At 44.5% G+C, this 27,337-nt stretch overlaps 1 protein-coding gene across 3 annotated transcripts in view; it reads left to right on the top strand.

The window, feature by feature from the left end:
- The window catches only part of VPS53 (VPS53 subunit of GARP complex), a 218,790-nt gene that overhangs the window by 110,028 nt on the left and 81,425 nt on the right, over positions 1–27,337 (top strand). For all 3 annotated transcript variants that reach the window (XR_010110596.1, XM_055102102.2, XM_055102101.2), the window contains 2 exons: positions 2,314–2,415; positions 14,797–14,891. Coding sequence is in view for 2 of the 3 variants with exons in the window: in XM_055102102.2 (XP_054958077.1) it covers positions 2,314–2,415; positions 14,797–14,891 (197 nt within the window). In the remaining variant the exon portion in view is untranslated. The remainder of the gene's footprint in view (positions 1–2,313; positions 2,416–14,796; positions 14,892–27,337) is intronic.

Raw genomic sequence — 27,337 nt, 5'->3', positions numbered from 1 at the left:
CACTGACATCTGCTGTTTGCCATGATTTCCAATAACACATTGTGTTTTAAAAACGAGGCCCATCTTTATGTAATTGTGAGGTGCTGTTATCAACCCAATAGACTTAGCAATAGATGAGGGGCATTTAGTTCAAAAACTCAAATTCTGTGTCTGTCACTGAATGATTTTGATCAAAGCTTTTAACTTCAGTTAGCTGACTTGCTTTTCACATCTACAAAGGACCAAAAGACTTAGAATCGTAGTGACTCAGCTCAACAGCATAATCCCAGAGCCCACTGTTAAGCCAGTGGAATCAGGAATCTAATGCTATTACCTAATTTAATTTTTTTATGGTTGTTGAAGATTAAGCTTGGTAGATTCCCTTTCTTACTATTCCTCTCTCTCTAAAATATCAGCAGCCCTTAAGAAGACAACTCAAGCTTAGAAATACTGCTTTCTAACAAGAGCTGTACATTTTTAAGGATTTTTTTTCTCTCATGTTAGGTGAAGAAGCCAAAGTTTGGAGTGTGCAAATGTGAAATACTTGCTTGGGTGTTAGACCATATTGTTTCTCACCAGAATACCACAAAAACCATCATCTTACTACTGATTACCTCGAGCTAATGCCATCACCACAAGGCTTTGTCATGCACCGAGGCTGTATCTGTCCACATCACTTGCATCCAGGTGTTTTGGCCAAAAAATAAGCAGTTATTAAATGACTGTTAGCAGAATTGTCTTAAACCAAAAACCAGACGCAGGTGTAGTGCTTTTGTGCAAGGTATTTATTTTATTGTATTTTATTTTTGAGACGGAGTCTCGCTCTGTCACCCAGGCTGGAGTGCAGTGGTGCCATCTTGGCTCACTGCAACCTCCACTTCCCGGATTCAAGCAATTCTTGTGCCTCAGCCTCCCAAGTAGCTGGGATTACAGGCGCCTACCACCACGCTGCTAATTTTGGTATTTTTAGTAGAGACAGGCTTTCACCATGTTGTTCAGGCTGGTCTTGAACTCCTGACCTCAAGTGATCCGCCGCCTCAGCCTCCCAAAGTGCTGGGATTCCAGGCGTGAGCCACTGCACCCGGCCTTTGTGTAAGTTTTGGTTTTATTTTTGTTTGTAATAGCTTCAGATGGTGTCCTGGCACTTGGCAAAGTTATTCACGCTATAGTCCATCTGCTGTCCCTTTTGGCTTAGAGATTAATTCAGATTGACCCACTGGTATTGGCTAAAATATCAAGTACATTTAGAAACTCCCTCTCCATTAACTTCTTGTCTCCAGAGAGCCATGCCTTGCCCCCTTCCCTCATCCCCAGCACCAAGCAGTCCCTCTTTTCTGTTTGTCCAGTTGGCCTCCTTTCTGCTAAAGCCTTCAGCTCCCAGGCATAAACAACATCTCTAGGTGAAAACTGTAAAGGAATTCCAGAGAGCTGCCTTGATTCTGTAGTTGTACTGGAATTAACGTCATCAGTGACCCTTGTGTGTATCATGTGCTGCTTCTAGGGTTTCACATTTGATCCTCCAGATAGTCCTGTGACTACATCCTCATTCCGCAGATGAAGTTACTGAGGCTCAGAGAAGCTGGGTGATTGATAGGGCCAGTGCCGCACGGTTGGAGCTACAGCTACCATGCCTCCTGCCTGCAGCCTTCCCACTGGCCCATGTTTCCACTCCATGATGTATTTTGAAATAGTGGTCATATTTGGAAGCTGAGAAGTCGATTTTCTCGAGATTTCTGTTGTGGTTGTTGTAATGGGGCTTACTTGGGAAGAGACATCTGTTAATCTAGAACACATGAGATTAGTTTTGTAGTTTGTTCTTGCGTTGAAATCCATCTGGCACTTTGATTCATTTCTATTTACTGAGGACCTGCTACATGCCAGGCACTGAGATAGGATGGGGAACAAGACAGACACAATCTCTGCCATCATGGAGGCCAGAAGGGAAAAGACAAATAATGGGCAATTGCTATATTTTAATAAATGCCTGGGTAGGAGACATGTAGCTTGGTTTGGGAACACGTGTCAGGGACATCTGACCCAAACCTGACAGATGGGAAAGGCTTCCCAGCAGAACGGAGTTCCGGTCTGAGGACTGAGGATGCGTGAGCGTTTTAGCCAGATTCGAGTTGGGGCGGGGTGGTCAGGGAGGTTACAGGAAGATGGAAAGCATTGTGAAGGCCCGGAGGTAAGAATGTGGTCTGGGTTGCCTCAGTTCTTCTTTATCAGATAGCGTGCATGACTTTGTTGTTGGAGACACCTAGAAAAAGCAGATCAATGGGGAAAGCTATTGAATATGCTCAGAAAACACCTCTCTTTCTCATATCTACCTAACAGAAAAAGCTTGAGTCTCCACCCCCATCTACCAATCCCTTCCTGGAAGATGAGCCAACACCAGAGATGGAGGAACTGGCAACGGAGAAAGGAGATTTAGATCAAGTAAGTCTGGTTTGCGTCACCACGGGTAACCTACCCAATGTGCGTTTCTGAAAATCGGTCCACTTGCTCCAGATACGATCCTTTGGCTCTTGGCCACATTCAGAGATGACAGCTGTTGTGGTCTTTACAGAAGGCCTTTATCTGAAAGTGCATGTAGAAAACTCCATGAAAGGGCAGACTTCCCTGCCCACATCTCTGCTCCTGAAGAGCCCCGCCTCCAGGACACACACAAGCTTCATTAGCCACTGTGGTGGGGCCAGGAGAGTTCTGCTCTGCCTCATTCAGCATCTCCTGAACTTGTCAGCTGAGTTTTCGGTTTGACTGTCATCTGGTACAGTGATGATGAGAGAGGCTGAACAATCCCCGGGAAGCCAGCAGCACCCTCGGCTAGGAGAGGCCTCCATGCAGTGTAAGCTGATCACTTTAGGTCTGGAAGCCATTGGGGAGGCCTGGAAATATCAAGGTGGCCAGTGGCATATTTGAAGAGTTACTTTTCAGAGCACACTAACACTTTAATTTCCTTTGGATTTTTCTGTCCAAGTCTAAATTTCCTCTCCCTTCATCCTACAGAATGGTGTTTTTGGTTAACTGCCATGTTATGACAAGGGAGGTTAGAGCAATAAATCAGAACGTTTCCCTTCTAGATTAGTGATCCCTGTTTTTAATTGTCTACACTTGGCTGCTGGAGGATTATTTTATGGTATTGTTTTGCTCCAGACACCACCAAAAGGGAGGCTGGCTGGGAGGACCAGCTCTGAGAAACCTGTAACCATGTACTTTGCAGCTAGCCCTGCATTCATTCATTCCCAGCACCATGAGGGCAGGAGCCAAGAGAGCAGAGCTTCCAGGAGCAGTTCTGAAATGATGCAATCAAATGTGTCTGGTCCCTTGATTAAATGATTGTAATAGAATGGATACTCACACTTTTATAGTCCTTTGCACTTTTAAATTCTTTTACGTGCTTTATGTTATCATCACAATTCCTGCCTCTTGCTTTATAGGTGATGAAACTGCAGCTCAGAGAGGTTAAGTGGTTGACCCAGGGTTGCACAGCTTGGAAGTGGAGGAGCTTAAACTGGAAGCCAGGTCTCAATGTCAGAAACTAGAATTCCTTTCCCAGTGCTATTTTGTTGATGGACTCATGTCTCATTGAAGAGTAGAGGACATAGAACTGAATCTTAGGAATAGAAGTAAATGAACAAAACTGATGGGACATCTTGAGGAGGCTCCATCCCGGAGATGTATTTATAGGATTAGATGCAGTTGATTTAAAGCCGTCATAGTATTGACTGGCATGGAAGAAAACAAACAGTTTCTTGTAACTAATTAAATGCAGTTCTCAGTTGCATTTTGGGAGCAGGGACTAGGGTGGAAAGAAGGCTCTGGGTGTAGAGCCCGTGCTTCTGGCATGTCCTCCACCCACACAGGGCCACCTCTGCCCTGTGAGCATGCTTTGCGCAGGAGAGCCATTTGTAGAGCCCTGATGTCTCACGAATGCTAGTGGCTGCCATGGTCACGTCCCAAATTGTGCAGTTAAACACTCAGATGCTTGCAGTGTTGCCAGGAAAAGTTATTCTTTTCGCTAGTCATCTCTGGATGTTATTAAATTGGATTAAGATAGGCCCCATTACCTACAAAATCAGTTTTGCCAGGTAAAATGTAATTTTCCTTTTTCTTGGAACTTTTTCCTCCTATGAAAGCTTGAAGTTACTGTTGTAAGGACCAAGACCTGCTCATTCTAAGAACACAGAACACTGACATCTGACCAGTACATGGGGTAAAGCAGAGTCAGGTGCTGGGAAAATGCCGGACTCTTGTCGGCCATTAACCGACTGACCATGTGACCTTCGGTAGGTTATTCTCTCTTTAGACTTCCCTAGCTTGTCTTTAGTGAGAGCTAATGGTTTTCAAACTGTATTCCTTGGTGCCCCATCAGATGTCGCTGTGGAAGTTAGGAGGAGGCCAGAGACCTAGATCCCTGCGATCAGAGCAGTTTTATCGCAAGTCATTTTGTATTGTGGGCTTTCAGATGAAATTTTTTTTTGAACCAGAGGTTTTATGTAATTAAAAAAAAAAATGGCCGGGCATGGTGGCTCATGCCTGTAATCCCAGCACTGTGGGAGGCTGAGGCAGGCCGATCACCTGAGGTCAGGAGTTCAAGACCAGCCTGACCAACATGGTGAAACTATGTTGAAACCATACTAAACAACATGGTGAAACCATACTAAAAATACAAAATTAGCCGGGCGTGGTGGTGCATGCCTGTAATCCCAGCTATTCAGGAGGCTGAGGCAGGAGAATCGTGTGAACTTGGGAGGCGGAGGTTACAGTGAGCCGAGATCACGCCACTGCACTATAGCCTGGGTGACAGAGTGAGACTCCATCTCAAAAGAAACAACTAAACCCCCTGATCTAGCTGATCCACCCACCATTTCATGGGCTATTACTCATTAGTAATAACACTTACATGCCAGTGACTAATGCCTCCACCCACGCCATCCCTTACCTCCTGCTGCCTCACAAGCCCTGGCCTTGCTGGTGGCTGATTAGGTGGGCGCCCCAGGGTCTCCCTCTTCCCAGAGTGGGGTGCACAACAAGAGCAGACCTCTTGGGGTGGGGGAGGGACCCCACCAGGTGTTAGTGGTGAAATCAGCCAGAGGTGGTTGGAGGGAAGGTCTCTGCCGGCTCTGTGGGTGACCTAACCCATTTCATGCCTGCAGTCAGTAGCCATGTGGCTCTCAAGGTAAGGGTCACACCCTGCTCACTACTGCAGTTTACGCCTGGCTGCTGAGAAGAGAGAGGGAACCTGAAAAAAGGTATTTCGTTTACAAGAGGGCCTGAGCAATCAGTTGCCAAGATATTCCCAATGATAAAAATTGACATCTGAAAGGAGCCTGAGGGACACTGAAAGCATAACAGAAAGGAGCAGAAATAAGGAATGTCCCTTCTGGTGATCCGAGCAGTTCGACTTAATCTGTTTACATTGGGTAGTAATGAAAGGAAGTGGGACCAGCTGCAGACCTCCTCACTGTGACAACAGTAACCTTTTATTATTCCACCAAACTCCAGGAGGAAATAGCTTAAACATCTGCAGCTTTTGGACAGAATTCACACACTCAGAACCCGGCCCAAACATTACTGCTAAATGACTTAGTGTAGTGTTTAAGCTGAGAATCAACCCTTTGGGCAGTTGCTTGGTGCAAAGGGAAATGCCAGTTAGCCAAAATTCCAGCACCTACTATCTAAACTGAGCACGTTCATAACGTAGCCATAGGCAGGAGCCAGCCCTGCAGGAAGAAAGTAAGGAAAAAGGAAACTTGAGGCAGTCTCTCCCATTATTCCTCTCTTGCTTCAGCTCACTAGAAGTGCTGCAAGAGGACCCGTGTGCTGTGGTGGCAGGGTCAAGGGTCCCTCCTCACTAAAGAAGAGTGCTGTTGGTGGGGAGGGCAGGGCAGGGCAGCGTCATCTGCAGATAGAGGTGGAACCCTGGCACTGCCTGGTCGTGCAGCTTTCTGAGTGTCCTGTGGGGCCTCATCAAGGGCAGGGCCTGTGGCAGACTGAACAAGATGAGTTCGTTGGAATTATGTAGCCATTTTCTTTACTCACTTGGAATCTGTATTTTATACTTGGCAGATGAGCTCTTCACACTTATTCCAACATAGTTTCTTTCAAATCATATATCACTTTTGTGCATACATAAAAAGGAAACTATAAGCAAAATAAATAAAGATATTTCTAAAACTTCTTCACATGCAGGCCCACATCTTCTGAACCACTTTTTAAAAAACTTTATATTTTGAAATAATTATAGGCTCATAAATTATAAACCTAGTACAGCGAGGTACAGTGTACCGATCTCCCAGCTTCCTCCAGGGAACAGCTAACATAGTAGAGTCCATCATCAAACCAGGAAATTGATCCAGACCCCTTCCCATCTCCCAGCTTCCTCCAGGGGGACACTAGAGTGCATCATCAAATCAGGAAATTGATCCAGACCCCTTCCCATCTCCCAGCTTCCTCCAGGGGGACACTAGAGTGCATCATCAAACGAGGAAATTGATCCAGACCCCTTCCCATCTCCCAGCTTCCTCCAGGGGGACACTAGAGTGCATCATCAAATCAGGAAATTGATCCAGACCCCTTCCCATCTCCCAGCTTCCTCCAGGGGGACACTAGAGTGCATCATCAAACGAGGAAATTGATCCAGACCCCTTCCCATCTCCCAGCTTCCTCCAGGAGGGGGCACTAGAGTGCATCATCAAACCAGGAAATTGATCCAGACCCCTTCCCATCTCCCAGCTTCCTCCGGGCGGGGGGGGCACTAGAGTGCATCATCAAACCAGGAAATTGATCCACACCCCTATTTCCCTGAGGCAGGAGTGCCTTTGCCTCCCACACAGTGTTGCCCTCCAGCCCATGCGGTGTTGACAATGTGCCATTCTTTATTTATTTATTTATTATTATACTTTAAGTTTTAGGGTACATGTGCACAATGTGCAGGTTAGTTACATATGTATACATGTGCCATGCTGGTGCGCTGCACCCACTAACTCGTCATCTAGCATTAGGTATATCTCCCAGTGCTATCCCTCCCCCCTCCTCCCACCCCACAACAGTCTCCAGAGTGTGATGTTCCCCTTCCTGTGTCCATGTGTTCTCATTGTTCAATTCCCACCTGTAAGTGAGAATATGCCATGTTTGTTTTTTTGTTCTTGCGATAGTTTACTGAGAATGATGATTTCCAATTTCATCAATGTCCCTACAAAGGACGTGAACTCATCATTTTTTATGGCTGCATAGTATTCCATGGTGTATATGTGCCACATTTTCTTAATCCAGTCTATCATTGTTGGACATTTGGGTTGGTTCCAAGTCTTTGCTGTTGTGAATAATGCCGCAATAAACATACGTGTGCATGTGTCTTTATAGCAGCATGATTTATAGTCCTTTGGGTATATACCCAGTAATGGGACGGCTGGGTCAAATGGTATTTCTAGTTCTAGATCCCTGAGGAATCGCCACACTGACTTCCACAATGGTTGAACTAGTTTACAGTCCCACCAACAGTGTAAAAGTGTTCCTATTTCTCCACATCCTCTCCAGCACCTGTTGTTTCCTGGCTTTTTAATGATCGCCATTCTAACTGGTGTGAAATGGTATCTCATTGTGGTTTTGATTTGCATTTCTCTGATGGCCAGTGATGGTGAGCATTTTTTCATGTGTTTTTTGGCTGCATAAATGTCTTCTTTTGAGAAGTATCTGTTCATGTCTTTTGCCCACTTTTTGATGGGGCTGTTTGTTTTTTTCTTGTAAATTTGTTTGAGTTCATTGTAGATTCTGGATATTAGCCCTTCATCAGATGAGTAGGTTGCGAAAATTTTCTCCCATTTTGTAGTTGCCTGTTCACTCTGATGGTAGTTTCTTTTGCTGTGCAGAAGCTCTTTAGTTTAATTAGATCCCATTTGTCAATTTTGGCTTTTGTTGCCATTGCTTTTGGTGTTTTAGACATGAAGTTCTTGGCCATGCCTATGTCCTGAATGGTAATGCCTAGGTTTTCTTCTAGGGTTTTTGTGGTTTTAGGTCTAACGTTTAAGTCTTTAATCCATCTTGAATTGATTTTTGTATAAAGTGTAAGGAAGGGATCCAGTTTCAGCTTTCTACGTATGGCTAGCCAGTTTTCCAGCACCATTTATTAAATAGGGAATCCTTTCCCCATTGCTTGTTTTTCTCAGGTTTGTCAAAGATCAGATAGTTGTAGATATGCGGCGTTATTTCTGAGGGCTCTGTTCTGTTCCATTGATCTAGCCTGGAGAACTTCCCCAATCTAGCAAGGCAGGCCAACATTCAGATTCAGGAAATACAGAGAACGCCACAAAGATACTCCTTGAGAAGAGCAACACCAAGACACATGATTGTCAGATTCACCAAGGTTGAAATGAAGGAAAAAATGTTAAGGGCAGCCAGAGAGAAAGGTCGGGTTACCCTCAAAGGGAAGCCCATCAGACTAACAGCAGATCTCTCGGCAGAAACTCTACAAGCCAGAAGAGAGAGGGGGCCAATATTCAACATTCTTAAAAGAAGTTTCAACCCAGAATTTCATATCCAGCCAAACTAAGCTTCATAAATGAAGGAGGAATAAAATCCTTTACAGACAAGCAAATGCTGAGAGATTTTGTCACCACCAGACCTGCCCTAAAAGAGCTCCTGAAGGAAGCGCTAAACATGGAAAGGAACAGCCGGTACCAGCCACTGCAAAATCATGCCAAAATGTAAAGACCATCAAGACTAGGAAGAAACTGCATCAACTAACGAGCAAAATAACCAGCTAACATCATAATGACAGGATCAAATTCCCACATAACAATATTAACTTTAAATGTAAATGGACTAAATGCTCCAATTAAAAGACACAGACTGGCAAATTGAATAAAGAGTCAAGACCCATCAGTGTGCTGTATTCAGGAAACCCATCTCACGGGCAGAGACACACATAGGCTCAAAATAAAAGGATGGAGGAAGATCTACCAAGCAAATGGAAAACAAAAAAAGGCAGGGGTTGCAATCCTAGTCTCTCATAAAAGAGACTTTAAACCAACAAAGATCAAAAGAGACAAAGAAGGCCATTACTTAATGGTAAAGGGATCAATTCAACAAGAAGAGCTAACTATCCTAAACATATATGCACCCAATACAGGAGCACCCAGATTCATAAAGCAAGTCCTGAGTGACCTACAAAGAGACTTAGACTCCCACACAATAATAATGGGAGACTTTAACACCCCACTGTCAACATTAGACAGATCAACGAGACAGAAAGTCAACAAGGATACCCAGGAATTGAACTCAGCTCTGCACCAAGCGGACCTAATAGACATCTACAGAACCCTCCACCCCAAATCAACAGAATATACATTTTTTTCAGCACCACACCACACCTATTCCAAAATTGACCACATAGTTGGAAGTAAAGCTCTCCTCAGCAAATGTAAAAGAACAGAAATTATAACAAACTATCTCTCAGACCACAGTGCAATCAAACTAGAACTCAGGATTAAGAATCTCACTCAAAACCGCTCAACTACCTGGAAACTGAACAACCTGCTCCTGAATGACTACTGGGTACATAACGAAATGAAGGCAGAAATAAAGATGTTCTTTGAAACCAACGAGAACAAAGACACAACATACCAGAATCTCTGGGACACATTCAAAGCAGTGTGTAGAGGGAAATTTGTAGCACTAAATGCCCACAAGAGAAAGCAGGAAAGATCCAAAATTGACACCCTAACATCACAATTAAAAGAACTAGAAAAGCAAGAGCAAACACATTCAAAAGCTAGCAGAAGGCAAGAAATAACGAAAATCAGAGCAGAACTGAAGGAAATAGAGACACAAAAAACCCTTCAAAAAATTAACAAATCCAGGAGCTGGTTTTTTGAAAGGATCAACAAAATTGATAGACCGCTAGCAAGACTAATAAAGAAAAAAAGAGAGAAGAATCAAATAGATGCAATAAAAAATGATAAAGGGGAGATCACCACCGATCGCACAGAAATACAAACTACCATCAGAGAATACTATGAACACCTCTATGCAAATAAACTAGAAAATCTAGACGAAATGGATAAATTCCTCGACACATACACTCTCCCAAAACTAAACCAGGAAGAAGTTGAATCTCTGAATAGACCAATAACAGGAGCTGAAATTGTGGCAATAATCAATAGCTTACCAATGAAAAAGAGTCCAGGACCAGATGGATTCACAGCCGAATTCTACCAGAGGTACAAGGAGGAACTGGTACCATTCCTTCTGAAACTATTCCAATCAATAGAAAAAGAGGGAATCCTCTCTAACTCATTTTATGAGGTCAGCATCATCCTGATACCAAAGCCAGGCAGAGACACAACCAAAAAAGAGAATTTTAGACCAATATCCTTGATGAACATTGAGCAAAAATCCTCAATAAAATACTGGCAAACCGAATCCAGCAGCACATCAAAAAGCTTATCCACCATGATCAAGTGGGCTTCATCCCTGGGATGCAAGGCTGGTTCAATATACGCAAATCAATAAATGTAATCCAGCACATAAACAGAACCAAAGACAAAAACCACATGATTATCTCAATAGATGCAGAAAAGGCCTTTGACAAAATTCAACAACGCTTCATGCTAAAAACTCTCAATAAATTAGGTATTGATGGGACATATCTCAAAATAATAAGAACTATCTATGACAAACCCACAGCCAATATCATACTGAACGGGCAAAAACTGGAAGCATTCCCTTTGAAAACTGGCACAAGACAGGGATGCCCTCTCTCACCACTCCTATTCAACATAGTGTTGGAAGTTCTGGCCAGGGCAATTAGGCAGGAGAAGGAAATAAAGGGTATTCAATTAGGAAAAGAGGAAGTCAAATTGTCCCTGTTTGCAGACGACATGATTGTATATCTAGAAAACCCCATTGTCTCAGCCCAAAATCTCCTTAAGGTGATAAGCAACTTCAGCAAAGTCTCAGGATACAAAATCAATGTACAAAAATCACAAGCATTCTTATACACCAACAACAGACAAACAGAGAGCCAAATCATGAGGGAACTCCCATTCACAATTGCTTCAAAGAGAATAAAATACCTAGGAATCCAACTTACAAGGGATGTTAAGGACCTCTTCAAGGAGAACTACGAACCACTGCTCAGTGAAATAAAAGAGGATACAAACAAATGGAAGAACATTCCATGCTCATGGGTAGGAAGAATCAATATCGTGAAAATGGCCATACTGCCCAAGGTAATTTATAGATTCAGTGCCATCCCCATCAAGCTACCAATGACTTTCTTCACAGAATTGGAAAAAACTACTTTAAAGTTCATATGGAACCAAAAAAGAGCCCGCATCGCCAAGTCAATCCTGAGCCAAAAGAACAAAGCTGGAGGCATCACACTACCTGACTTCAAACTATACTACAAGGCTACAGTAACCAAAACAGCATGGTACTGGTACCAAAACAGAGATATAGATCAATGGGACAATATGCCATTCTTAAGATGGCTCCATTGCGGTCTCTGGAATTTTCCACCGGGCCACTGTACCCATTTTCCAAGTTTTCTGACGTTATCCTTTACTTTTTCTCTTTTTTAAATAATGTCAAACTAAGAGAAAAGTTACAAGGAGCTCCTAAATATCTTTCTTCTGGATTCAGCAATTGTTAACATTTTGCTATATAACTTTCTTATTTCCTCCCCACTCCCCCCCCGACCTTTAGAACAATTTGTAAGTTGTAGACATAATGTCCTTTACCCCTAAATATTTTAGTATATATTTCTTAAGAAAAAGGGCATTCAGTTCTATTACCATAGATCAAAATCAGAAAATTTAACATCCATACAGTAATCTATAATATATAGGCTTTTAAAGATTTTCATAATGTAGCCATTTTAAAGTGATAAAATATTGTCAGTAGTTGGGAAAGTACACATAAATTAGTAAGTCAGTAAAGCTGAGTACACAATATACATGTTCAAAATTAAAAAAAAGCAAAATATACATGTTGATTTTTTTAAATGATAACATTCTGTATTATGTAAATTCACATGTATAATTACCAGAAGTTATCCTGCAGAGTGTGAATATTTTCTTCAAAAGAAGAAAAAAATTAAATAAAAAGAATAGCTATAATACTTATCATTATTATTTAATTAATAAAAAGATATCTGTTTGTAGTAGCCATGTTTTCCAAATCTGAATCCATGATATCTAGTCCTATAGAGTTAGACAAATTAAATCACATTTTTCTGTTCACTTAAGTCATCTTATTGAATCAATAATAAAAGATACTGACTTGGAATAAACAGGACAAGTGGGTGAGGACACCCCTCACAATCCTTATCCTCCATCATAGATCCTTCATTTTAAACTAATGGAAATGCAGAAAAACTCCCAGGACATCTGTGCACTCAAGTGGAATTCTAGATCCGGCAGATTCAAGCTCAATCAGCCAGGCTTGTGTGGTTGTGGGCTCAGTCCAAGGCCTGGCTTTGGCAGTGGCTTCCAGATGATAAGAGTAAAAACAGTGCAGATTGTATTTATTCTTAGGAAGGACCAAAGTTTCTAGAAACCTTGCCAAAAAATGAAAGACATGGAACTCCTGAAAGGTAAAAAGGGAAGAGGGTTAAGTACAAGATTGAGTAGGTGTGTCTAAAGTTGACATTTAATTTTTGGTGATCATTTTTTACAAATCAGTTTTTACAGATGTTTTTAACCATTGCAATGTGTTATTTAAAAAAAAATTTTTTTAAAGGCCAGAAATAGGTAGTTATCATTTCTGTCATTAGGGCTTATCTCTTCCAGTATTTATTAAAATATATAAGCAGTTCAAGAGGGTAGATCTTATGTTAAGTATTCTTTTTTTTGTTTGTTTGTTTTTGAAATGGAGTCCCACTCTGTCGCCAGGCTGGAGTACAGTGGTGCAATTTCGGCTCACTGCCATCTCCACCTCCTGGGTTCAAGCAATTTTTCTACCTCAGCCTCTCAAGTAGCTGGGACTACAGGCGCACACCACCACAACCTGCTAATTTTTGTATTTTTTTAGTAGAGACAGGGTTTCACCATATTGGCCATGCTGGTCTTGAACTCCTGACCTCATGATCCGCCCACCTTGGCCTCCCAAAGTGCTGGGATTACAGGCGTGAGCCACCGTGCCCAGCAAGCATTCTTACCACAAGTAATAATCATAACAACAGGGGTGGGAGGAAGCTTGGGGAGGTGGTGGATACACTTACTGCCTTGATGGTGGTGAGGGCTTTGTGGGTGTGTACTTATCCTCAAACGCATCAAGATGTATACATTAATTATGTAGGGCTTTTAAAATGTCAATCATACCTCAATAAAGTGGGTTTTTAAAAAATAAGATATGACTAGTTCAATTTAACAAGTATGTTGTGGGTGCCAATTTACATGCAAATTATGATCTAATATCAACCCCAGCATGGTGTGTTTGGCTCAGGGTCATTTTGTAGACATTTGGCAATAGACAGAATTCACATTTGTTAGGAATAGAAGTAATACATAGGAAAATCTTTGCTTATTTTTTAGATATTTGGAAAGGAATTAAGTGGCAAATATTGTTTTAAAATACTTGCCTGTCATATGACTTCTTTATCAGTGGCTTCCAAGTAACAGCCTGGGAACCAGTGCTCATCTAGTGTTGCAGTGGCCTAAAGCAAAAAATAAAGACAATATAGTCTGCCTGCCTGCCTACCTGTCTCTTTCTCTATCTATCTGATGTAAGGTTACCAACTGTCCTTTCTTTGAAAGTACTGCCTATATGCTGCTATTTTATTCTTATAAAATTTGGGGGTATAAAATACAATTTTCTGGCTGGGCACCATGCCTCAGGCCTATAAGCCCAGCACTTTGGGAGGTAGAGGTGGGTGGATCACTTGAGGCCAAGAGTTCGAGACTAGCCTGGCCAACATGGCAAAACCCCACCTCTACTTAAAATACAAAAATTAGCTCGGCGTGGTGGCGCGTGCCTATAGTCCCAGCTACTTAGGAGGCTGAGACACAAGAATCACTTGAGTCCGGAAGGCGCAGGTTGCAGTGAGCTGAGATGGCGCCACTGCACTTTAGCCTGGGTGACAGAGGGAGACTCTGTCTCAAAAAGCAAACAAAAAAACTCTTTATTTGTTTATTTTTTTAGGAACTTGTGGTAAGAATAGAAAGTAGCAAAATAAAGTTAACAATCCTCTATTGGTTGTCCATCCTTCTTTTTCTTACATTTTCTTACTGATGGAATTCAAAAAATTCTGGGAACCATTGCAGGAAAATAATGGTATAACAGAAAGAGTTCTAGTTTAAGAAAAGCAGACGTCTACCTATGTGTTGGGGCAGGTTAGAGAACCTCTGAGTCATCATTTCTTTAGGTGTAAAATAGTAGTAGTTATACCTACATGAAGGATTATTGTGAGGAGCAGGTGACATATTAGTTGGTATCAAAGTGCTATCAAAAATTGGATTGTGTGAAAGCACTTTTTAAATTCTAAAGCACTGTGCAAATACAAGGTGCTATTATTAGCTGGGATTTAAATTGTGGAAAACACCAGTCAGATAGATGATGACTTGCTTCCAGATTCAAAACACATATGTTATCCAGGTAGCAGTATGTCTTTCACCGTCCAGAGCAAGTGAGTGATGCTAACAAAGCTCGTTTTTCTTCACCTGCCAGGGTGAATGGTGAAACCATCGTATTGGGTTACATTGAGTACTCTCTTATCTGTGACTTAGGAATGAACTTTGAAATGATGTTTTTAAAAAAATTCTTGAACATTTGCAAAGATCACTCAAGTATGGGGTTTATTTTTCTTTGTTTTTACAGCCAAAGAAGCCTAAAGCCCCAGACAATCCATTTCATGGCATTGTTTCCAAGTGTTTTGAGCCTCATCTCTACGTGTATATCGAATCCCAAGACAAGTGAGTGAGGAACATTCGCTGTTTTCTGCCTGCATTTCTCGCCACTCTGGTCATGACTGGGTCTTAGAAGTGCACAGCTCCTTCCAGGGCTGAAAGATGGTTGTGGCATGCCTGTGACCCTCCCTAGAAACCCATTAGGGATATTTTTACATCTTTTGAATGTTATCATTAATTGTGTCTATAAATCTCAGAGCCTGAGTTTGCCCCTAATAAGGTCCCCAGTGGATCCCTACATTGGGATCCCTTCCTATGTGCGTGTTGAGCCCCGACATATATCAGCCCACAAAGCTTTACAGTGTCAGGCACTGGGTATTGGAAGAAAGCCTAGTCTCTAATATATATGTTTTCAAGTATAATTTATCCTTTTATTTTGAAATAATTTAGACTTATAAAAAAGTTACAAAAATAGGACAAAAAATTTTCACATGCCCGCCTCAGAGAATGTTAACATCTTACATAACAACCACAGTTACCAAAATCGAGAAGGTAATACTGTCCCATTAATGTGCCTTTTTCTGGTCCAGGACCCAATAATCATGCATTTCGTTGTCAGATCTCTTTGCTCTTGGTCTCCTTTAATCTTGAGTAGTTCCTCATCTTTTTATTCCCTCCCCTCCCCTCCTTTTTTGAGACAGAGTCTCACGCTGTCCCCCAGGCTGGGGTGCAGTGGTGAGATTATGACTTACTGCATCCTCCATCTCCTGGGCTCAAGCAGTCCTCCCACTGCAGTCTCCCAAGTAGCTGGGATCACAGGCACACGCCACCCTCTATTTTTAGTAGAGATGCTGTCTCCCTGTGTTGCCCAGGCTGGTCTAGAACTCCTGGGCTCAAATGATCCACCCACTTCAGCCTCCCAAAGTGCTGGAATTACAGGCATGAGCCACCTTTCCCAGCCATTCCTCATGTTTTCTTTGTCTTTCACGACCTTAGTGCGTACTGGCCAGGTATTTTGTACAATGTCCTCAGTTTTTGTTTGTTTTTTCTTGATGAAATCAATTTTGGGCAAGAACACCATAAAAGTGGCATTGTATCCCCAGTGCATTGTGTCAAGAGGCACATCACATTGATTTGTCCCATTATTGGGGACTTTGATTACTTGCTATAGGTGGTACCTGCCAACTGTCTTCACTGTGAAGTTACTATTTTTCTCCTGGTAATTAATAAATATCTTATGGGATGATACTTTGTAAATATCCTGCTCTCATCAAACTTTTGCCCACTCATTTCGCATCCCTTGATGATTGATTCCTGACTGAAGCGTTGTTTCTGTGGCATTTGCCAAATGTTGATTGTCTGTTTTCATCATTTCTTCTACATTTACTAATTGGAGTTCTACTATATGGAAGAATTTTCCCTCTCCCCTATTTGTTTATATATCAGTATGAACTCATGGATTCTGATTTTATTTTATGGATCATCTATATAATACAGTATATGCTTTTCACGTGGCCAGGTACAGTGGGTCACACCTGTAATCCCAGCACTTTGGGAGGCCAAGGTAGGAGGAGCTCTTGAGCCCAGGATTCAAGACCAGCCTGGGCAACATGCTGAAACCTCATCTTTATAAATAATTTTTTTTTTAAAAATTAGTCAGGTGTGGTGATGCACACCTGTAGTCCCAGCTACTCGAGAGGCTGAGGTGGGAAAATCACTGGAGCCCAGGAGGCGGAGGCTGCAATTAGCCGTTACTGTGCCACCCAGCTTGGTGACAGAGACTTCGTCTCAAAAAAAAAAAAAAAAAAAAGAAAAGCAAACAAAATATACTATATGCTTTTCACAAACTTGTAGCCTCCAAATATTTTTATAAAGCATCTCACTGCGGCCAGGTTTCTTCCCTCCACCCTGTTTTTAAAAAAATCCCAAAGACTTCCAAACTAACAGCCGAAGACTGTGTTCGTGCTCCAGTGTCCGTTGTGTGCGTGAGGGTGCATTAGAAAAGGAGGAAGACTCCTCCTCATCCCTGCGTCCTTGTCCACAGCCAAGCCCTTCCACGTTGGAAGGCAGGTTTTGGAAAGGTCAGGATGATTGTAACAAGATGACTGGAGACAGACTGGCCTGGGCTCCCACAGGAAGCCTCATAGTCTAAAGAACGCACTTGGAAGGGACCAGAAGGTGGCTCCCATGGGGAGAGCAACAGCGGCTGCAGGAAAGTCCTGAGGGAAGTTCTTCAGGAACACATTGAGGTTCTGAGGGAAGTTCTCTGGAAACACATTGGGTTCTGAGGGAGCTTCTTGGGGAACGCATTAGGTCCTGAGGGAAGTTCTCTGGGAATGCATTGAGGTTCTGAGGGAGATTCTCTGCTAATGCACTGAGGTTCTGAGGGAGGTTCTCTGGGAATGCCTTAGGTTCTGAGGGAGGTTCTCTGGGAACGCAGTAGGTTGTGTGGGAGCTTCTTTGGGAACGTATTATGTTCTGAGGGAGATTCTCAGGGAACGCATTAGGTTTTGAGGGAAGTTCTCTGGGAATGCATTAGGTTCTGAGGAAGGTCCTCTGTGACCTCAGGGTTCTCAGGGAGGTTCTCTGGGAACGAATTAGGTTCTCAGGGAAGTTCTCTGGGAACCCATCAGGTTCTGAGAGGGGTTCTCTGGGAACACATTGAGGTCCTGAGGGAGGTTCTCTGGAAACGAATTGAGATCCTGAGGGAAGTTCTCTGGGAACGCATCAGGTCCTGAGTGAAGATCTGTGGGAATGCATTAGGTTCTGAGGGAGGTTCTCTGCGAACGCACTAGCTTTTAAGGGAGGTTCTCTGGAAACGCATTAGGTCCTGAGGGAGGTTCTCTGGGAATGCATTAGGTCCTGAGGGAAGTTCTCTGGGAACACATTAGGTCTTGAGTGAAGTTCTGTGGGAACGCATTAGGTTGTGAGGGAAGGTCTCTGGGAATGCATTAAGTTCTGAGGGAGGTTATCTGGGAACGCATTAGGTTCTGTGGGAGGTTCTCTGGGTACCCATTAGGTCTTGAGGGAGGGTCTCTGGGAACGCGTAGAGGTCTTGATCTCTGCGAATGCGTTGAGGTTCTGAGGGAGGTTCTCTGCAAATGCATTAGGTTCTGAGGGAGGTTCTCTTGGAATGCGTTAGGTTCTGAGGGAGGTTCTCTGGGAACGCATTGAGGTCCTAAGGGAAGTTCTCTGGTAATGCATCAGGTTCTGAGGGAATTTCTCTGCGAACGCATTAGATTCTGAGGAAGGATCTCTGGGAACGCATTAGGTTCTGAGGGAAGTTCTCTAGGAATGCATTCTGTTCTGAGGGAGGTTCTCTGGGAACACATTAGGTTCTGAGGGAGGTTCCCTGGGAACGCCTTAGGTCCTGAGGGAGGTTCTCTGGCAATGCACTGAGGTTCTGAGGGAGGTTCTCTGGGAAGGAATTAGGTTCTGAGGGAGATTCTCTGGGAAGGAATTAGGTTCTGAGGGAGGTTCTCTGGGAAGGAATTAGGTTCTGAGGGAGGATCTCTGGGAACGCATTAGGTCCTGAGGGAGGATCTCTGGGAACACATTGAGGTCCTGAGGGAAGTTCTCTGGGAATGCAATGAGATTGTGAGGGAGGTTCTCTGGAAACGCACTGAGGTTCTGAGGGAGGTTCTCTGGGAACGCATTAGGTTCTGTGGGAATTTCTCTGGGAACGCATTAAATTCTGAGGGAGGATCTCTGGGAATGCATTAGGTTCAGAGGGAAGTTCTCTAGGAATGCACTAGGTTCTGAGGAAGTTTCTTTGGGAATGCATTAGTTTCTGAGGGAAGTTCTCTGGGAACGAATTATGTGCTTAGGAAGGTTCTCTGGTAATGCACTGAGGTTCTGAGGGAGGTTGCCTGGGAACGCATTGGTTTCTGAGGGAGGTTATCTGGGAACGTACTGAGGTCCTAAGGAAAGTTCTTTGGGAACGCATTAGGTTCTGAGGGAATTTCTCTGTGAATGCATTAGATTCTGAGGGAGGATCTTTGGGAACGCATTAGGTTCTGAGGGAAGTTCTCTACGAACACATTCCGTTCTGAGGGAGATTCTCTGGGAATGCACTAGGTTCTGAGGGATGTTCTCTGGGACCACATTAGGTCCTGAGGGAGGTTTTCTGGTAATGCACTGAGGTTCTGAGGGAGGTTCTCTGGTAATGCACTGAGGTTCTGAGGGAGGTCTCTGGGAAGGCATTAGGTTCCGAGGGAATTTCTCTGGGAATGCATTAAATTCTGAGGGAGGATCTCTGGGAACGCATTAGGTTCTGAGGGAAGTTCTCTTGGAATACATTAGGTTCTGAGGGAGGTTCTTTAGGAACGCATTAGGTTCTGAGGGAGGTTCTCTGGGAACGAATTACATGCTTAGGAAGGTTCTCTGGTAATGCACTGAGGTTCTGAGGGAGGTTGCCTGGGAACGCATTAGGTTCTGAGGGAAGTTCTCTACAAACTCATTCCGTCCTGAGGGAGGTTCTCTGGGAATGTATTAGGTTCTGAGGGATGTTCTCTGGGACCGCATTAAGTCCTGAAGGATGTTCTCTGGTAATTGACTGAAGTTCTGAGGGAGCTTCTCTGGGAAGGAATTAGGTTCTGAGGGAGGTTGTCTGGGAACGCATTGAGGTCCTAAGGGAAGTTCTTTGGGAACGCATTAGGTTCTGAGGGAATTTCTCTGTGAACGCATTAGATTCTGAGGGACAATCTTTGGGAACGCATTAGGTTCTGAGGGATGTTCTCTGGGACCGCATTATGTCCTGAGGGAGGGGAGGTTCTCTGGTAATTGAGTGAGGTTCTGAGGGAGCTTCTCTGGGAAGGAATTAGGTTCTGAGGGATGTTCTCTGGGACCACATTAGGTCCGGAGGGTTGTTCTCTGGTAATGCACTGAGGTTCTGAGGGAGGTCCTCTGGGAAGGAATTAGGTTCTGAGGAAAGTTCTCTGGGAAGGAATTAGGTTCTGAGGAAAGTTCTCTGGGAAGGAATTAGGTTCTGAGGAAAGTTCTCTGGGAAGGAATTAGGTTCTGAGGAAAGTTCTCTGGGAAGGAATTAGGTTCTGAGGAAAGTTCTCTGGGAAGGAATTAGGTTCTGAGGAAAGTTCTCTGGGAAGGAATTAGGTTCTGAGGGAAGTTCTCTGGGAAGGAATTAGGTTCTGAGGGAGGTTCTCTGGAAACGCACTGAGGTCCTAAGGGAAGTTCTTTGGGAACGCAATAGGTTCTGAGGGAATTTCTCTGTGAGCACGTTAGATTCTGAAGGAGGATCTTTGGGAACGCATTAGGTCCTGAGGGAGGATCTTTGGGAACGCAGTACGTTCTGAGGGATGTTCTCTGGGACCACATTAGGTCCTGAGGGAGGTTCTCTGGTAATGCACTGAGGTTCTGAGGGAGGTTCTCTGGGAAGGCATTAGGTTCTGAGGGAATTTCTCTGGGAACGCATTAAATTCTGAGGGATGATCTCTGGGACCGCATTAGGTCCTGAGGGAGGTTCTCTGGTAATGCACTGAGATTCTGTTGGAGATTCTCTGGGAACGCATTAGGTTCTGAGGGATGTTCTTTGGGACCACATTAGGTCCTGACGGTGGTTCTCTGGTAATGCACTGAGGTTCTGAGGGAGGTTCTCTGGGAACGCATTAGGTTCTGAGGGAGGTTCCCTGGGAACGCATTAGGTCCTCAGGGTGGTTCTCCGTTAATGCACTCAGGTTTTGAGGGAGGTTCTCTGGGAAGGAATTAGGTTCTGAGGGATGTTCCCTGGGAACGCATTAGGTCCTGAGGGTTGTTCTCTGGTAATGCACTGAGGTTCTGAGGGAGGTTCTCTGGGAAGGAATTAGGTTCTGAGGGAAGTTCTCTGGGAATGCATTAGGTTCTGAGGGAGGTTCTCTGGGAAGGAATTAGGTTCTGAGGGAGGTTCTCTGGGAACGCATTAGGTCATGAGGGAGGATCTCTGGGAACACATTGAGGTCCTGAGGGAAGTTCTCTGGGAATGCAATGAGATTGTGAGGGAGGTTCTCTGGAAACGCACTGAGGTTCTGAGGGAAGTTCTCTGGGAACGCATTAGGTTCTGTGGGAATTTCTCTGGGAACGCGTTAAATTCTGAGGGAGCATCTCTGGGAATGCATTAGGTTCAGAGGGAAGTTCTCTAGGAATGCACTAGGTTCTGAGGGAGGTTCTTTGGGAACGAATTACGTGCTTAGGAAGGTTCTCTGGTAATGCACTGAGGTTCTGAGGGAGGTTCTCTGGGAAGTAATTAGGTTCTGAGGGAAGTTCTCTGGGAATGCATTAAGTTCTGAGGGAGGTTCTCTGGGAAGGAATTAGGTTCTGAGGGAGGTTCTCTGGGAACGCATTAGGTTCTGAGGGATGTTCTCTAGGAATGCATTAGGTTCTGAAGGAGGTTCTTTGGGAACACATTAGGTTCTGAGAGAAGTTCTTTGGGAACGAATTACGTGCTTAGGAAGGTTCTCTGGTAATGCACTGAGGTTCTGAGGGAGGTTGCCTGGGAACGCATTAGTTTCTGAGGGAGGTTATCTGGGAACGCATTGAGGTCCTAAGGGAAGTTCTTTGGGAATGCATTAGGTTCTGAGGGAATTTCTCTGCGAATGCATTAGATTCTGAGGGAGGATCTTTGGGAACGCCTTAGGTTCTGAAGGAAGTTCTCTATGAACGCATTCCATTCTGAGAGAGGTTCTCTGGGAACGCATTAGGTTCTGAGGCATGTTCTCTGGGACCGCATTAGGTCCTGAGGGAGGTTTTCTGGTAATGCACTGACATTCTTTTGGGGGTTCTCTAGGAACGCATTAGGTTCTGAGGGATGTTCTCTGGGATCACATTAGGTTCTGAGGGAGGTTCTTTGGTAATTGACTGAGGTTCTGAGGGAGGTTCTCTGGGAAGGAATTAGGTTCTCAGGGAAGTTGTCTGGGAATGCATTGGGTTCTGAGGGAGCTTCTCTGGAAACGCACTGAGGTTCTGAGGGAGCTTCTCTGGAAACGCACTGAGGTTCTGAGGGAGGTTCTCTAGGAACGCATTAGGTTCTGAGAGAATTTCTCTGGGAACGCATTAAATTCTGAGGGAGCATCTCTGGGAACGCATTAGGTTCTGAGAGAATTTCTCTGGGAACGCATTAAATTCTGAGGGAGGATCTCTGGGAACGCATCAGGTTCTGAGGGATGTTCTCTAGGAATGCATTAGATTCTGAGGGAGATTCTTTGGGAACACATTACGTTCTGAGGGAATTTCTCTGGGAAAGAATTACTTTCTTTGCTTAGGAAGGTTTTCTGGTAATGCAGTGAGGTTCTGAGGGAGGTTCTCTGGAAACGCATTGAGGTCCTAAATGAAGTTCTTTGGGAACGCATTATGTTCTGAGGGAATTTCTCTGTGAGCGCGTTAGATTCTGAAGGAGGATCTTTGGGAACGCATTAGGTTCTGAGGGATGTTCTTTGGGACCACATTAGGTCCTGAGGGTGGTTCTCTGGTAATGCACTGAGATTCTGAGGGAGGTTCTCTGGGAAGGCATTAGCTTCTGAGGGAATTTCTCTGGGAACGCATTAAATTCTGAGGGAGGATCTCTGGGAACGCATTAGGTTCTGAGGGAAGTTCTCTGGGAATGAGTTACATGCTTAGGAAGGTTCTCTGGTAATGCACAGAGGTTCTGAGGGAGGTTGCCTGGAAATGCATTACTTTGTGAGGGAGATTCTCTGGGAACGCATTGAGGTCCTAAAGGAAGTTCTTTGGGAATGCATTAGGTTCTGAGGGAGTTTCTCTGCGAACGTATTAGATTCTGAGGGAGGATCTCTGGGAACGCATTAGGTTCTGAGGCATGTTCTCTGGGACCGCATTAGGTCCTGAGGGAGGTTTTCTGGTAATGCACTGAGATTCTGTTGGAGGTTCTCTAGGAACACATTAGGTTCTGAGGGAGGTTCTCTGGGAACGCTTTAGGTTCTCTGAGAGGTTCTCTGGGAACGCATTGGATCCTGAGCGAGGTTTCTGGGAATGCATTGAGGTCCTGAGGGAGGTTCTCTGCTAAGTCATTGAGATTCTGAGGGAGGTTCTCTAGGAACGCATTGAGGTTCTGAGGGAGGTTTTCTGGGAACGCATTAGGTTCTGAGGGAGGTTCTCTGTGAACGCTTTAGGTTCTGAGGGAGGTTCTCTGGGAATACACTGAGGTTCTGAGGGTGGTTCTCTGGGCACGTATTGGGTTCTGAGGGAGGCTCTCTGGAAATGCACTGAGGTTCTGAGGGAGGTTCTCTGGGCACGTATTGGGTTCTGAGGGAGGTTCTGTGGGAACGCATGGAGGTCCTGAGGGAAGTTCTCTGGGAATGCATTAGGTGCTGAGGAAATTTTTCTGGGAACTCATTAGATTCTGAGGGAGGATCTTTGGGACCACATTAGGTTCTGTGGGAAGTTCTCTGGGAATGCATTGAGGTCTGTGGGAGGTTCTCTGGGAACACATTAGGTGCTGGAGGAGGTTCTGTGGGAATGCGTTAGCTCCTGAGGGAGGTTCTCTGGGAGCGCATTAGGTGCTGAGGGAGATTCTCTGGGAATGCATTAGGTTCTGAGGTATGTTTTCTGGGAATGCATTGAGGTTCTGAGGGAGGTTCTCTGGCAATGCGTTAGGTTCTGAGGGAGATTCTCTGGGAATGCATTAGGTTCTGAGGGAAGTTGTCTGGGAAAGCGTTAGGTTCTGAGGGAAGTTCTTTGGGAATGCATTGAGGTTCTCAGGGAAGTTATCTGAGAACGCATTAGGTTATGAGGGAGCTTGTCTGGGAACACATTAGGTTCTGAGAGAGGTTCTCTGGGAACCATTTAGGTTTGAGGGAGGTTCTCTGTGAACACATTAGGTTCTGAGGGAGGTTCTTTGGAAACGCATTAGGTTCTGAGGGAGGTTCTCTGGGAACACATTGAGGTTCTGGGGTGGTTTTTCGGGACTCATTTGGTCCTGAGTGAAGTTCTCTGGGAACGCGTTAGGTTGTGAGGGAGTTTTTCTGGGAACGCATTAGGTTCTGAGGGAGGTTCTCTGCGAATGCATTAGGTTCTGAGTGAAGTTCTCTGGGAACACATTTAGGTCCTAAGGGAATTTCTCTGGGAACGCATTAGGGTCTCAGGGAGGTTCGCTGCGAATGCATTAGGTTCTGAGGGAAGTTCTCTGGGAACGCATTAGGTTCTGAGAGTTTTCTAGGAATGCATTAGGTCCTGAGGGAAGTCTTCTGGGACCGCATTAGGTTCTGAGGGAGGTTCTCTGGGAAAGCATTAGATTCTGGGGGAGGTTCTTTGGGAACACATTGAGGTTCTGAGGGAGGTTCCCTGGAACACATTAGATCCTGAGGGAATTTCTCTGGGAATGCATTAGGTTCTGAGGGAAGTTCTCTGGGAATGCATTGAGGTTCTGAGGAAGGTTCTCTGGGAACGCATTAGGTTCTGAGGGAGATTCTCTGGGAACGCATTAGGTTCTGAGGGACATTCTCTGGGAACGCACTGAGGTTCTGAGGGAAGTTCTCTGGGAACGCGTTAGGTTCTGAGGGAAGTTCTCTGGGAACGTATTAGGTTTTTAGGGAGGCTCTCTGGGGTTGCATTTACGCATTTAGGTCTGATTGCACTTCACCCCTCCCCTTGTTTTTAATGCTTCTATCATGGGTGAGCACATTGTTAGTTTCAAACATGTTTCTTAAACCGTAACATTAAGAGAATGTCTCAATTAGAAACTTCACATGGAACTGTATTATTCACTCACGTGATTTTATGGACTGCTTCTATGCTTTTCATGCCCGATTACAAAGTACTTCATATTAAAATCTCAGAAAATGAACTTGCCCAGTAGCTTCTCCATCATCAAACGGAAGTCTCCCCATCAGCCCACCACCAAAGGCAAGTTGCCTTGCCGTCATTTGCCTTGCAAAGACCCAGTAGTGCCCCTGCTCTTGCCCAGTGGGCACGTGTCCAGCAGGCACACAGAGGTACAGTGGGGACTTCCGCCTCTTTGTCCTTGAGAGCACCGTCTTCTACATTCACAGTTTGCCTCCAGGAAGTTACTAAGACACCCCTGAGGGGCAGGAAAAAGGATTGGTTATTTGCCTATTAGAGTCACAGGTCTTTGAGGAACCCCCCTGGATGACTCTTTTCAGCCAAAGCCCCATCTTCTCTTAACCCAATTTTTTCGTTTTAAAAGGCTTAAAAGTTACTGGGTCCAGGGTTTATTTTTATTTATTTATTTTTGAGACGGGGTCTCAGTGTCAGCTAAGATGAAGTACAGAGGCGTGATCAGGACTCACTGTAACCTCAACCTCCTGGGTTTCAGCAGTCTTTCCTCCTCAGCCTCTCAAGTAGCTGAGACTACAGGCACACACCACCACACCTGGCTAATTTTTGTGTTTTTTGTAGAGACGCAGTTTTGCCATGTTGCCCAGGCTGGTCTCGAACTCCTGGGCTTAAGAGGTCTGCCCACCTCCACCTCCCAAAGTGCTGGGATTACAGGCATGAGCCACCGCGCCCAGCCAAGGCCCAGGGTTTAAAGCACATGTCTGAGGTAGCCACATCCTCTCCCAAAACCTACCTGGTCTAAAGGGTCATTTTTCTGAGTTATTGTAATTCTGGCATCCACTCTTTTCACATGGCCTTGATTTATACAAAGTATACTCATTGTTCATGATACTTTGGGCAAGGAGCCAGGCCTCCCTTCCTTGGGGACTCTCCATTTTCCTATGAAAAATGAAGTGCTGGCCATTTACCCTGCTGTTTGGCCTCACTAGGAAGTTTCCGCAGCACTAAGGAAGGAGCAGATACGGCGCAGGCTGTGCTGGTGTTCCTGCAGAATTAACACTGTAACTCGAAGTAGAAAATAGAGTTCAAAGAACTCCATTTCCTTATCTGTCAAGAGAGATAGTCAGACAAAATAATGCCCAACGCACTCGTTATTAACCATTTTAAAGTCATAGATCCTTTTTAAGAACCCAAGGGAAAGCATAGACGCTCTTGTCAAAAAAATCCGTATCATGCACACACTATTTTGAGTGTAATTTCAAGGAGTTCTAGGAACTGCTTCTTCCCTTCGAAGAATCCTGAGGCTGGAGAAGAAACTCAGGCGGGGACTGGTTTTGTGCACATTACTACTTTTGCTGTAGCTCTAACTCAGAAAGCATGAGACCATTCATAACTTCCCAGATGACAGAGACGCAACACAGTGTGGTGGAAAGAGCGTGGGCCTGATCCCAGACAGACCTGGATGTGAGGCTTCGCGCTTGCTAGGCTGGGACCTTGAGCATGCTCCTAGCTAGCCCCTCTACACTGTGAGGATCATAAGGCCGACCTCATGGACTTTGTGGCGAGGAGGAGAAGAGGTGGCATTTTCACTTTCAGCACACAGTAAATGGTGCTCAGGAACAGTGCCTGCCCTGCCATCCCTCTCATCTTTTTCAGGACTCCTATGTGGGTGGGTGGCCTTGTCAGTGTGGCCAGATTTCTCTTGAGCCTGGCATGGGGTCCACCTTCTCATCTCCCCAGCCTCCCACCTGCCAAGGGAAAGTTCCGGCAGCATCTGCCCCAGCCAAAAGCCAAGTAGCAGTAGGAGGACTGCAGAGCCAGTACTCAGGGAGGAGGCAGGAAGTGGGGATGGCCACTAGCAGGTTCGGCTAAGCCGTCCTTACATCCTTTAAATGGCTTTCTCAGTTTTTATTTATGTTCAAAGAGGAGGTTAGTCTGTCTTCTACCCTTGGGATGTAGTGGTTTCCTCTGGCTGACTCTTGCAAAAGAGATTTCTACATAGGCACTTTCTTCACCCCATTCTGTGGCGTTCTCCATCAGGGAAGTTACTGGTGACTCCATATCTGCCCATTCTCCTGAGTTCCCTCTAATAACTTTTGTTAGAATAGAACTCATGCTTTTCTAGAGCCTAGCATCTGTCTGTAAACTAATTACCATTGTTGTTTATTTTGAATTAATTTCAAGCTTACAGAAGAATTATAAGAATTATACATAGAGCCCTTGTATAGCCTTCATCCAGATTTCTCATTAATAGTTATCTCCCCCACACACGTAATGCACAGACACTGCATGCATTTTCCTTTTCTTTTTTCTCTTCTTTCTTTCTTTCTTTTTCTTTTTCTCTTTCCCTTTCTCTTCTCCCTCCCCTCCCCACCCCTCCCCTCCCTTCCTCTCCCTTCCCCTCCTCCTACTTCAGCCTCTAGAGTAACCGAGACTACAGGCACACGCCATCACATCAGTCTAATTTTTGTTTTTTTGTAGAGACAGGGTCTCACCATGTTGCTCGGGCTGGTCTCAAACTCCTGGGCTCAAGTGATCTGCTGGCCTCCCAAAGTGTTGAGATTACAGACGTGAACCACTGTGCCCAACCTGTACTTTTTTCCTGAACCTTTGAATTCTCAAGTTGCAGACAAGATTCGCCACTACTCCTTAATACTTCAATATATATTTCTTAGAAACAAGGTTTCTACATAACCACAGTACAAATGTCCACATCAGGAAATTAACGTTGATACAACATTACTGCTTAATCCCAGACCCCTCACATAACC

Source organism: Pan paniscus, chromosome 19, assembly GCF_029289425.2.
Source record: "Pan paniscus chromosome 19, NHGRI_mPanPan1-v2.0_pri, whole genome shotgun sequence".
In the NCBI taxonomy this organism is placed as follows: domain Eukaryota; kingdom Metazoa; phylum Chordata; class Mammalia; order Primates; family Hominidae; genus Pan; species Pan paniscus.
The sequence above is the reverse complement of the archived record's forward strand: the minus strand, read 5'-3'. Positions and strand labels throughout refer to the sequence as shown.